The 13,041-nt window shown below is 33.2% G+C and overlaps 2 protein-coding genes across 4 annotated transcripts; one reads left to right on the top strand and one right to left on the bottom strand.

The window, feature by feature from the left end:
- The first annotated feature begins 2,867 nt into the window (after window positions 1-2,867).
- Window positions 2,868-3,170, top strand: LOC133291484 (transcription factor TCP21-like). The gene has a single exon (XM_061489751.1). The coding sequence runs from the start codon at window positions 2,868-2,870 to the stop codon at window positions 3,168-3,170; it is 303 nt and encodes a 100-aa protein (XP_061345735.1).
- Window positions 3,171-6,750: 3,580 nt separating this feature from the next.
- LOC133291523 (OVARIAN TUMOR DOMAIN-containing deubiquitinating enzyme 12-like) lies at window positions 6,751-12,915 on the bottom strand. 3 transcript variants are annotated; one of them, XM_061489796.1, is made up of 11 exons: window positions 12,638-12,915; window positions 11,043-11,456; window positions 10,794-10,945; window positions 10,144-10,217; window positions 9,784-9,838; window positions 8,862-8,936; window positions 8,677-8,750; window positions 8,538-8,586; window positions 7,851-7,935; window positions 7,255-7,311; window positions 6,751-7,045 (listed from the first exon to the last, which is right to left on the bottom strand). In XM_061489796.1, exons 2-11 carry the CDS (start codon window positions 11,374-11,376, stop codon window positions 6,984-6,986), a joined length of 1,017 nt encoding a protein of 338 aa, XP_061345780.1. In that variant the 5' UTR covers window positions 11,377-11,456; window positions 12,638-12,915; the 3' UTR covers window positions 6,751-6,983. The 3 variants fall into 3 exon arrangements, 2 of the variants coding, with proteins under 2 accessions (XP_061345780.1, XP_061345781.1); XM_061489797.1 differs by lacking the exon at window positions 12,638-12,915 and adding an exon at window positions 11,786-11,904; XR_009748806.1 differs by lacking the exon at window positions 7,851-7,935 and having other exon boundaries at window positions 6,994-7,045.
- Between the last annotated feature and the right edge of the window lie 126 nt (window positions 12,916-13,041).

The following is a 13,041-nucleotide window of genomic DNA, read 5'->3' as shown; positions in this document are numbered from 1 at the left end:
AGAAGTCTTACACTCAATCTTGACCATTGATCCACTTGTATCCAATGACTCACGTTACTAAAAATTGTGAGCCCTTAGATATAAGTGGGATTAACGGAAAAGATTAAGAGTGTAACTTACACTGGTGTAAAATGATCCTGATCCTATATATATATGGGTTTTCGTTTTATTCTTTAAAATAACACAACAAACTTTCCTACACTCACAACATTTTGTGGGGCCCACACTTTTTAAAACGAAAAAATAAATAAAAAATTAAGGCACGCAAAACGAATCTCTATAACTAGGGGTGAAAGTGGGCTGGGCTAGGCCAAGCTTTGTCCCGAAAAGCCTAAGCCTACGCCAAAAATTTTCAATTTGGCCCGACCCAAGCCTAGTATGAGTCTAACTGTTAGCCTGTCTTGGCCCATTTATATAAAAACAAATGGCCTGGCCTAGCCCATTAGCTTGTTCATTTTTAACTTCCAAGCAGAACTATAAATCAACTTTACAAAATACTCAAATTATGTTGTTAAACCAAAAATCATCATTTCAACGTCCAAACAGAATCATGAATCACAACAAAACTCATACAATCTGCATTTAAGTCAATTTCAAAAGCAAAATGCTCAAACTAAATAACATATATTTCATCAGATCCAACAAACAAATCTATACTATGTAAATTAAAATAACTACGTGAATCCAACAAACACATCATGATGCTTGTAATAAGTATAACATCTCCCAAAAACCTTTTAATATATTCATATACACAATCTAACATGTTGAGATGTTGGTTTCTCCTACATATGAAATAAAGTCAGATTTCTATTAAAATATAATTAAGTTATAAATAATTACAATTGATTAAATATATATCTTTTGTTTTTTCTTCAAGTCATACTTATTCTATTTTATTTTTAAAAAATAAATAATACAATATAGGCCGGCTTGTAGGCTTATAGGCCAGGCTTTGTGAAAGTGAGCCTACGGCCTTTTTATTAAACAAGCTTGTTCAAGGCCCAACTCCGGCCTATTTTACGAAATATACTAGGTCAGTCCTGGCCTGACGTAGGCCGAGCCGTAGGCCCCTGTAGGCCGGCCCAACCCAGTTTCACCCCTATCTATAACATTACACAATCACTTTTCCTACAACATAACTCTTATAAAACCCTATATATATATATATATATATATATATATATATATATATGGGTCTATCATTTCTCAAACTGTTTGAGACAATGTTATCTCCGGCTACTAAATCATAACCGTACAAAAATGGATCAATGGTGATAAAGGAAGAGAGAGAAAAAAGGAATCATAATCATTTAAAGGTGAATCAATTAAAATAAGCAAATAAATAAACAAAACGACGTAGTTTTGGGATAGCCAAAGATAAACTTATCTTAAGCAGCTTGAGAAATGTTTTTCCATATATATGAAAAAATATTTCTCATGTAGCTTGAGATGAGTTTATCTGCGGCTACTCAAAACTACGTTGTTTTATTTATTTATTTCCTTATATTAATTGATTCATCTTTAAATGGTTATGATCCTCTCTTTTTTCTCTCTTCTTTTATCACCATTGATCCATCTTTGTACAGTTATGATTTACTTGTCGGAGATAAGATTATCTCAAACATGAAAAATGATAAGCGCATATGTATATATATATATATATATATATATTATTACTATCAGAGAACAAAATCGAAAGGCTCTTTACCCTATTCCTCACCTCAAGTTTCTGTTTTGGTATTCCCACAAAACAAAAAGATCCTCTTACCTCAACCCTCTGGACCATCCAGTTTTATTTTTGTAGGCATAACTCTACTTCCGATCCTTAAGCCCAATTTGAATTAGGCCAATTTGAATTGGCCCAATTTGAACGATGTATTCCGTTTCAAGTTCAACACCATCGTATCTTATCTATCATAGTCATAAACTCAGAGGATAAAGACCAGCACGCCCATCGAATCAGCCAATTATTTTTTTTCAACTTTCCATTATTTCATTTTTACAAGGATTCATAATATTCTTTTATATAATTTAAATATGTGTGTGTTAACTTTATTTAAATTTAGAGTGATGTACTTTGGTGTCACGCAATGTATACTAAAAAAACAAGACTTAGAATGCTAGACAACTATTTTATAATAGACAAAAAGTATTTACCAATGTAATTGACATTTTAAAAAATATTCAGCTAAATTAAGAAAATAAAATACTTGTTTCATTTTATTATAACTTTTTTCCTTGGGCCAGTTGCAAGTTTTTGCGGTAAAATAAAAAATTAATTTGGGTATTTGATAAAAAAAAAATTAAAATAATAATGAAGTGATAGTAACGAAATTTGTAACCTAGTGATAAACATTAAAAAAGTGAATGGTAAATTGGAAATAACCAAGGAGGTTTTTATTTATTTATTTATTATTATCATTATCATTTTGTGAATATTAGTGCAAATTTCATAAATTGGTGAGTATTATAAATGGATGTTCATATCGTATAAGTTCCAACTTCCAAGAGCTGTCAATGTCTCAGAATTCCCACGCCACGTGTTTTTCACTTTCAACTTCAAGCCTCCTCTTTTTGTCATGAAAGGAAACCCTATCAATGCATGTGTATGGTTATTTATTAGTTTATTTTTTACGCAAGTCATGTATATAGCTCAATAGAATCCAGTTAGTTAACTTGAATCATCTTCTCTAAAACCCTAAAATCTTCACATTAAAGCCCTAACCTTCTCTCTCTAACTCTCCCCTATGAGTTCATAAATACCGTCCTCCACTGACTCCAACCGCAATGTGCAACAACTGACGACGATACCCGCCACCAAGGACCGCCACACCAAGGTTAACGGCCGTGGCCACCGCATCCGCATGCTGCCTCTTTGTGCCGCCCGGATATTCCAACTCACCAGGGAACTAGGCCACCGCTCCGACGGAGAGACCATCGAGTGGCTCCTGCGCCAGGCCGAGCCCTCCATCATCGCCGCCACCGGCTCCGGCACAGTCCCCGCTGCGCCAGTCTCCACTAGCACCGCCGCATTGGACTTCTCCTCCGGCCAAGAGGGGATGTTCGCCATGGCCCTGGCACAGCCGCCGGGAATGGAGTACCGGAACATGCCGTTCACGGCCGTTGTTGTTGCAACCGACGTCAATGGAAGATACAGAGCAAGATGAATATCAATAGGCTATGGGCGAAGCATTATTACAAGGTTATGCTTCTAGAATTGATCTTAGAGGGTGGTTTTAATTAGTTCGTTTTTAGTTCTAAATGTCTTCTTGTTCTCATTCGATTTGCAGAAAAAAAGAACAAGATGAAAGAAATACGCAAATTATTAGAAATTGTATGAATATATATAGAGGGTTCGTTTATAAATTGGGATTATTAGTGTTTATCAGGAATAGATAATTTTATCTTGTTCTTTTTTTTTCATATGGCCAGTATATTATTATGTGTAAAAGATTTTTTTTCATATGGCCAGTATATTATTATGTGTAAAAGATAATTTCTTAAAACATCAAACATTAGGGAAAAATATTTTTCCGATTACTAGATATAAAGTTATCTCCAGTAAATCAAAACGACGTCGTTTTGAGTTATAAGATTAATAAATTATAATGATAAAGACTAAAATAATCCCGTAATATATTATAATTACAAAAACACCTTGATTTTAACTTACGAGATAACTTATCTTAATCCCTCGTAACTTTGAATACAATATTTGGTTTCTGAAAGATGCAACCAAGTCCAAAGTGTTGGATGGAATATAGTGCCTTGTGAAGCACGAATGCAAATGCAAAACGTGCACGGCACACTGAAACGTAGATGTGATAAAAGGGTTCGTTTTTTTTTTTAAGTTACTTCAGATAAATTTGTCTAATATTCACCATTAATTTGACATAAAAATTATGATGTGTTTGTAATTTTAATTTATTTTAAAGTTATAATAGTCTTTATCATTTTAATCTTTTAATTTTTTAAACTCTAAAACTATGTCATTTTGGTGAACATTACATAACTTTTTTTAAAATAACTTTAAAAACTTTATTCCTTGATAAAACATTATATAAATAAGTCAAATTACATAAAAATAAAGGTTAAAATTAAATTAATTATAATTATTAAAGTATAATAAAACTACTATTAATTAATACTTGTGATATTTTACTGAGAAAAAATTCAATGGTCCAAGTTTATTAAATTTTTTAGGGATCCCTCTCGCAAACAAAAATTTTCTTTCCCTATTTTATCCATGTTCTTTTTTTCTTATACCATTTTTACTCCTCTATTTGGGATTTTTTTAATGTGCTCCAGGAACACAACACTATTTCATGGTCCTTTGCTAAAAAAGAAGAGTTTTTTTTTCTATTTGTACCCTTTCTTTTTTTCAAAATTCTATCTCAATCCTTTTTTTCTTCGTATTTTTAGAAAGGGAGTAGAAGTTTAGAAAGAGAGTAGAAGCTCCCCGAACATGATAAATGAACTCCTCTATTTGTGAGTAGAATTTTATTTTACTTACGTAGCTTTCGGCCTTTCCCTATTTTATTCATGTTCTTTTTTTCTTAAACCATTTTTACTCCTCTGTTTGTGAGAGTGGTTTTATTTTACTTATGTTGCTTTCCCTATTTTACTTTGGAAAAAGTTGTGTCATTTTAAAGGATGTAAAATTGTGTTATTTTAGGAGAGAGAGAAAGATAGATAAAAAAGGAAAGAGAGTTGACAAAAAAAGTAAAGATATGAGTCCTACTTCTTTGTGAGAGTGAAATGACATAAGTTGTGTTATTTAAAAAGATAAATACTTTTCCCTTTTACTTATGTTGATACCTATTTTAAAAAGTGTTCAAAATATTAATACTTCGTAATCATTGGATTGTGGCAGTGTCGGACTTCTCCTTTTCTGTGCTTAACATATACCCGTAAAAAATGTATAGTAACAGAATTGAATTCATAATAATTTGTAACTGAATTAATCCTGAATTTATAATTTACCAAACAGAAAATCCAATTCAAGGATACCCACCTTTCCGCATGGACATGCTAGAAGTAGTATTTAAAAACTCGGCGCCAGTGTTGACTCGGTCGAGATCAATGGTCAAGGGCTCAATTGGGGTCACGAAGTCACTTCGCTGATCCGATTTTATACATTAAAAATATATAAATATATATCCTATATAAAAATTCAAAAACATCAAACCATTAATCATCAAAGATTCAAAATATACTTAACATAATTCAACTAATTATATCAACAAGCTAATCAAAGTATCAAACTATCAAAGTATAAAATATATATTCCAATGAAATTAATGAAAAGTTACATTATCAAACTCATACCCTCCTTGTCCTTCTCACGCACCTACAACAACATGTTAAAGGAGATCTCTTACCCAAAAGAGAACGATGAAGGAGAGGCAGCGGCAAGACAAGACAAATCACTGGTGGGGAGAGAAGAATCAGCATGACAGAGGAGGGGTAGAGAGAAGATCGAAGAGGATAGGAGGAACCACCGCCGTGGCAGAGGAAATCACTGGATCAAGGAGTTGTGTCTGGGTATGGGAGAGAATATCGAAAGAGAAGAAGAAGAGCAATTTAGATTTCATATATAGTTCTAGATCTAGGCAACGACGAATTTTTGTTTTGTTTTGTTTTTTGTTTTACACACCAAACGACTATGTTGTACCAACACCGACACGGGACATGACACGACACGACACTTCGACACGTTAATTCTAAAAAATGTTAGATTTCGTCACGTTAGGACACGTTTTGATATTAAATAATATTTTTAATTTATGTAGTATATATTATATTTAATATTCAACAGTTTAATAAAAAAAATGAAGCTAAACTTATAATACCCATCAATTTTGCAAAGATACATAAGACATTCCAAATATTGATATTAAACTCAATAAAATGATAATCGTAATCCAATGAATCTAATAGTTTGAACTAAAAAAGCAACGCAATACAACATTTGATCCCTTTTTTGAACCTCTGCAACACATGTTAGAGTGTCAGGAATTGTCAGAGAGTGTTAGGAAGTGTCTGACACGACATATCAGAGTTTTTAAAATGTCAGTGCTTCATAGCCAAACGACATCTTTCCGTGTGTAATTTCGCCAGCGTTTTTAAAGTGTCAATACTTCATAACCAAATGACATCTTTCTGTGTGTAATTTCTAAAAAAAAAAATACAATAACCTCCTCTAACCTGAGAGTCACGGATTCAACGAAGGATTTGGGAGTCAACGTGGATACATAGTCTAACTAGTAACCCCAATCCTTAGAAAGAGAGCATCAGTAACCCGGCCAGGTTGACCCGCCAAGATTTTAAAAGACTGGCTAGAAGCATTGGTAATTGAATAATAATATTTCTACATCAGATTTTTATGCACTAACACTCTTTCTTTCCATGAAAAGAAAAAATTAGTAGAAAAGAAAAAATTAGTAGAAAATAAAAAATGTCAGTTTCCTAATCTCTTAATTTTATTTTATTTTTTCAAAAAAAGGTGCACAATACCACCGAATACATAATTGTTTTAAAATAATAACGGTATTAAAATTCCAATAAAACCGAACACATACTTGTTTTAATAACTATTATAAAAGTTAAACTCTTTTAGTAATATATCAAGAACACATTTAAGTTTTAACACTTTGTTATGAATTCCAAAACCTAACAACGTGTCCAAACCAAACTAATCAAGACGGAAACAAACTAGTATAAATCAACCATTCATCTAATCACCTTTCGTATTTAATCCTTTATGTATAAAATTTGGTTTCTTCCACAGAGCATCCAAAATGCCACTGGGATGCAACTGTATCAGCATACCCATATTTTATAATTTAATTGATAAAAGAAGAAAATCAAATTAATTATATAAAAAAAAACCAGCCAAGATATGGGGATATAATTTAATTCCTGAAGAAGGAAAATTGCAGAGTTTCAGAATGGGTTTGCTCTCTAGGCCAGCCAAGACTCTAATGTTTACTTCCAAAGTTCCACCACCTTTTCTTCCTTCTCGATTCACTCGAAGGTATATCTGAATCAGTAGGGTAATATATATGAGTCAAACCAATACCCAATATTTGAAAAATAAATAAATAAATAAATAAATAAACCTCCAATATCTAAAAACGGGGAATAGAAATGGAAAGATTTTCAATTGGCTGAAGAAGCAAACTACAAACTATCAACACAGAAAATCTCATTAACGAGCATGTTTCTGAAATGCAAAATATGTAAAAGTACCTCCTTGAGGGTAGATGGAGTTGTAATGCACCTCTGCCCAAAAACTCAGGAAAATCACTAAAATAAACGGACATATTAGCCAAGTTGATTATAAGATAGAACAAAGAACAAACATTCTAAAACACTTAATACAAACTAAAAGGCAAAGCTATCAATGGACCAAACATTCATACAAGTATTATTTATATGAAACAAAAATAATGATCACACGTATGGAAAATTTATTCAAACAATTTCCACAATTATGTTCCGGATTCCCACCACAATAGAAACAGATACCAGAGCTACAGAATTATTGCATCTTGGAAAGCAAGGGACAATAATTTTGAGAAAAAAAAGGGTCAAATTATGGTAAAGGTTCAAAAAGATTTCAAGAAACAACATGACATAAATTGAGTTCATGAAGGAAAAGAAAAAATATTAAAGAGAATAGACCCAAAAAGGAAATATGAAAATTTAGAATAGAAGAAAGGTGGAAGTCCTAGCAAGGAAAAAAAAAATCCAGACTCCACTTGGCCTCAGCTCAAGTGAAAAACGGGCCATGGCCTAGTGAAAAGATGAATCCACTCCTCAGACTCATCACAAAGAAAACCAACCTCCTTTTGGCTTCTTAAAATGAGGAAGAATCTCTATGCAACAGGTGTCCTTGAAAGAAGTCATCACAAATATTCTCACACCATACTGGAGGAAAAAGAAAAAAAGTTAAAAAGTATTAATATAAGTATAATATCATTTAATAACCAATTTCAAACTCTATTCTTAACATAGTAATGACATCATCTCGGGAAACAGAAAGGGTACAGTAGTTGTAACTGTGAATTCAGTGAGAACTAAAAAGGACAGAGAGGTTTAACAAACTTTACCAGGCAACTATGCCTCAGTAATTTGATATACCCACACTTAATTTCATGTTTTTATTTTTTAAACATTACAAACCTGCATGAAAGACTGTCTATTAACACCCTTGTACTATGAAGGGTCAACAAATGTTTCCTTTTATGAGAATATACAACAGTTTGGTTGTCTACAGCCATATTCAATCATCCACTCTTCTGAAAAATTATAAATGATAACTGTAACAAAATTATGGTTAAGCACAAAGCCAACAACAACCAAACTCAAAATTTCAAGCAACTGCTTGGGAAATTAAACGATCACACTATCGATTAGTTATTTCTCTAGATGTTTAACAAAACATTTTGTTGCAGTATATTAAAGCATAACAGAACAGGTGCTACAAAATAAAGTTATTTGGAAGAGTAATTGAAATGCAAAAGTCATACCGAATCTGCAGCTGCTTGAAGAGTGACATGATCACCCCATTCTCCACTCCTAGTTTCATTTAGGATGAAAGTAAATGGACTGTTGGTTAGCCAAAATGAAATTATACACACACACACACACATAGAGAGAGATTATTACATAGACATCTTCTCCAAATAGTCACCATATTCCATGGGAACATATCCATCATAAATCTCTGGATTAGATTTTAGCTGGTTAAAAACACCATTCAACAAATCAAAATCCAACAGTAATTACAGAAAAACAGGGCACATATTCTAAGTCAGGCAAGCATAAAAAAGATAATCTACTAGACAACAAACCTGATTGACAACTTGTCGTCTCACAAACTTGTGGTGATCAGGTGCATGATATAATTGATCAGACAGTGCACGGAACTGGGGAACAATGAACATTAAAGAATTATTATATGAAACTTACTCTAAATATAAAGTTATTGCTGAAAAATATAAATTATTATTATGTGATTAGGAAAGTCTTCTAGGTTCGGTTAAGTAAGCAATTAAAGGTCACCCAATGTAAAGGGCATGTGTCTTTGTCTGCTAAAAATCTGAGGCTGTGTGCTTGTGAATTACAATTGACAAGGGTAGAAATCAAAAATTGAGATGGAGGAGGAAAACTAGGAAAGAATGGCGGACTCCTAAGACCCGGAAACCTTGAAAAATAAGTTCAGAACACGGAAAAATAATTCCAACTTGAAAATTTATATTCAGATGACTTTCCTAATAACATAATAATAATTGATATTCCTCAACAGTTACAATTAAAAACTAATAAATCTGCTTTGTCCAAAGTTATCAAATGCGGATTACGGCATGTCGCTGCCAACCCCGAAAAATGCTATTGCGTTATAGCGGGTTGCAGTTGTGGAGATAGCGAAATAGATATATGACAGAAATAATGACAAAAAAAATATTTTTTAAAGGCAGAGATAGCAGATGTGGCAGAGAGAGACACAGATAGACTAAAAAACCCTTAATTTTTTTTTGTTACACATTTAAATTTAGGATAAAATTGACATTTTGCCTTATGTTAGCAATATGGCCGCAAATGCAATTGCAATGGCTGCTATTGCTTTCCGGTGCGGCACAGTTTCTTGTGGCGAGGCACCGCAATGCCAATACGGCGCGGCTCGCGGCGCTATTGCGGCGTAATTAACTACTATGGCTCTGTCCTGTCAATTTTCAGAAATTTGGGAATGAGTGAACATAAGAAGCAACAAACCTGACAATTACCATCACCTTGTACCCTGTGCTCTACAAAGTCATATAACTGCAATCTGTTTAAAAATTCGCATAGCTTAGTTTGGCATGTTGTTTATATGTCTGAAAAGAAAACGTAGACAATAAATAATTCTTTCAATTCAACCAGCCTAATTCATTTAAAAATATAGAAAGGACAAAGCAACCCAAGACGAAGCCCATCTGTGAAAGTAGCTTAAGCTTAAATGATACAAAGAAACAAAAATAGCGAATGAAAAAAAAAAATTGGAAATAGCAAATATTCAGTTACAGGGGGAAAATGTTACACATCGTAGCAGCAATTATATTTTCTCCAAGAAAGGAAAATGTTTATGACTAATACCTATCCAGAAGTCTTTGATGATCCGAAGTTGCTTCATCAATTGAAGGAATTTCTCCATTAATTTTTGGAACATGCTATAAAACAAGGGGAAGGCAATTTAAGCACCACGGTCCAATACACAAATCATACGACTGATCAAAAGAAATGAACTTTCTAACAATCATACCCCATGTGAAAGGATGTAGGGTGAAAACAAAAGGGATAAAATTCATCATTAAAAAATAAAAATGACAACAGATAGCACTTTTAAAACTGGGTTCTTGGAGAAACCAGTGTTATAAAACTAAAGAATTTCAGTATCTATTTTGTTCCACTGCCCAAAAAGCTGACCATTGTTTAGAATATTTAAACCAGAAATTGCTTCATTCGTCGCTGTGCATGAAAACTAATGAACTATAGGACTAAAAGTTTCGGCATTTAAAATTATAAAAAAAAAAAAAAAATTATGAAATACAGCAAATACCAAGTAATTTGATAAGATAAAAATGTAGTCCAGAAAGAAAACTATCACTATAAGTTGACAAAAATATAACGTGGTGAATTAGCTGTTTAGTATCTAAATGAGCATTAAAAGGTCATAAGTATATTATTTATTGCTTCAATAGCTGATCCAAAAAGGAATCTAGGGAAGCAGATGAGGCTAAACATACAGGAATTGGTATCATTTGACTCAATCTCCTCCCTACTTCATCATCAAGTGGATAATTGTCAGTTAGCTCTAATGAATATTCCTCTGTTTCACATGGACTAGAACATGAACTAGAAGGTTCTGTGTCATCAACTCCTTGGGCATAATCATGGCCTGCATTTGTAATTGATTTTATAAACAAACACCCTGTAAAAAGATAAATAAAAAATACAACAACAAAAGAAGAAGCAGTTTTTGACTTCAATGATACCTCCTGAACAATAGTTCACCATTGAAGAGTTATGCCAATCATATGCAGGTTCAGTCTCAGAAACATGGAACTGTTCTTCACCTGCCTGTAAATACCTTGAAGATTCAGCAATTTCTAGCTGTGAAAACTCTTCTTGAAGAGTGCGGGCAATGATCTCATCATTCTCTACATGGTTACATTCGTTATCATAATGGCTATGGAAGTAGTGTCCATTGTAGATGTCATCAGTATCATTTTGCATTGTGTTTCCATAGTATCCAGGACTATAAGCAGGGTCACCGTCAAGAAAATTAAGACCCCACTGAAAAACGTCTAAATGCTCATATAAAGCCATCTTTAAACATTAATCTTGACAAGGAATCTGAAACCTTCTTCGGACAAAGTTGAAATAATTCCAAACCATAAAAATTACACCTGCACAAATAAGTTGTAGATGAAGAGGTCGGAGCTTCAATTGTAACTAAGACAATGACATACAGCTAGTCAGGAAGAAATCATAACATGGAATGGAGTTACCAGACCAGGTACTGTTTTTCAAAGTGTATCATTAAGGACCTAAATTGGAGGTGCAGATGCAAATATGAGGATGTAACTCCTCAGATATTGAGGAAAGATAACTTTTTAAAAAAAAATAAGAAAGAAAGAAAAACTGCAACTTGTCCCTCTTGTATAAATTATTAAACTCAATACCAGGACTGTTCGTAAAAATTTTGACAAGTCAATTTTATCATATAAACACTCACATGTCCTCCTCTATTTGATACATGATATTATAGACTTTTTTGCTCTCCAGTGATTTCATGCTTGAAAAATGAAACACAAAATGTTCATCCACATCACATTTGACTGGTTGAGAATCTCTGTTAACATTCACAAACACAATTCACATGCTCCAGCAAGACTGGCAGTAGAGGTTACCAATCAGAGTTCAAAAACATATTGAAGGGAAGTTAAGCTACCCGGAAGTGATAACAACCAAGTGGTTATAGTATACTCTGAAGCCCCCAACCCCATCCTCTTTTCCCCCTTTATAAAAACCCAAGTGAAAGCATTCTCCACATTAGTAATATATAATCCTGCTAGGTCAGCTTCCCAGATGTTGGTCAACAAGGAGTTATTAATTTGAGTTAATAAAAGTATATATGATAATTGCTTTCAACTTTCAACACCACCTAATATTATTATATCATCGAAGAAAACGTCCACTTTGCTCTCCTTTTCGAGAGAATGAATTAAAATGCGCCTACTCCGGGGATCTTATGCGTCAGTAAAAGAAAGAAAGAAAACTATTAACACAAAAGTAGAAAAAAAAAATCTAGCATCTACATCTACTTCATTCATTATTTCGGAGATCAAGCAACTATTACCCTCCACCCAAACCAGACCTCGAGACTACCGCTTACACCAATCCAAAATAAATCACACACCCACATATGTTCCAGATGAAAAGTTTCCAACTTTGAATACAAAACACTAAGTGATCCAATAGCATGCATAGAACCAAACACTGAAAAAAGTAACTGAACAGCACAACCAAATTAGCTGAGCAAAAACAAAAACAAAAACAAAAGGGAAAAAGTTAAGAACTCCCCCACCTTCGATTCAGCACCAAATGAATTCAAAAAGCGTAACTGGAAAGAGAAAGAAAGCAGCACGAAGAAGAACAATAAAAAGGGGTTGTTGTTGAGAAATCACTGTTCACTTAGGGAAGGGACAAATGCAATAGATGACGACGATGGATGCATTGAATTGAATGAATATTTATGATACGAAGAAGAAAAAAATTTAAAAAAAAAAAAAAGGCTTCACGCGCTGTTAAAGGTTGATCATAATCCTTAAGCGCTGGGTTTTGTTTTAAGCGGCAATTCTTTCTTTAATCGCAAAGCATAATTCTTAAACCTAAAAATCTCCGAAAATGTTTCTCTTTGCGTGTCGGAATCTTACAATAATTTTTCACTAATGACCGTTGATTAAGATTAACGGGTGGGGTTGGGTTTGG

Source organism: Gastrolobium bilobum, unplaced genomic scaffold, assembly GCF_033153095.1.
Source record: "Gastrolobium bilobum isolate Gb01-03AN ecotype WA unplaced genomic scaffold, APGP_CSIRO_Gbil_v1 utg3161, whole genome shotgun sequence".
Lineage (NCBI taxonomy): Eukaryota > Viridiplantae > Streptophyta > Magnoliopsida > Fabales > Fabaceae > Gastrolobium > Gastrolobium bilobum.
Note: the sequence above shows the minus strand (reverse complement) of the source record. Positions and strands in the feature narration are given on the sequence as shown.

Bases quoted from the DNA above. Each gene is read 5' to 3' on its own strand.
- LOC133291484 (XM_061489751.1), top strand. From the start codon at position 2,868: ATGCTGCCTCTTTGTGCCGCCCGGATATTCCAACTCACCAGGGAACTA.
- LOC133291523 (XM_061489796.1), bottom strand. From the start codon at position 11,376: ATGGCTTTATATGAGCATTTAGACGTTTTTCAGTGGGGTCTTAATTTT. The intron at 8,751-8,861 runs GTTTGTTGTCTA...GTTTTTAACCAG, and splicing joins GACGACAAGTTGTCAATCAG to CTAAAATCTAATCCAGAGAT. The intron at 8,587-8,676 runs GTAATAATCTCT...AAATGAAACTAG, and splicing joins TATTTGGAGAAGATGTCTAT to GAGTGGAGAATGGGGTGATC.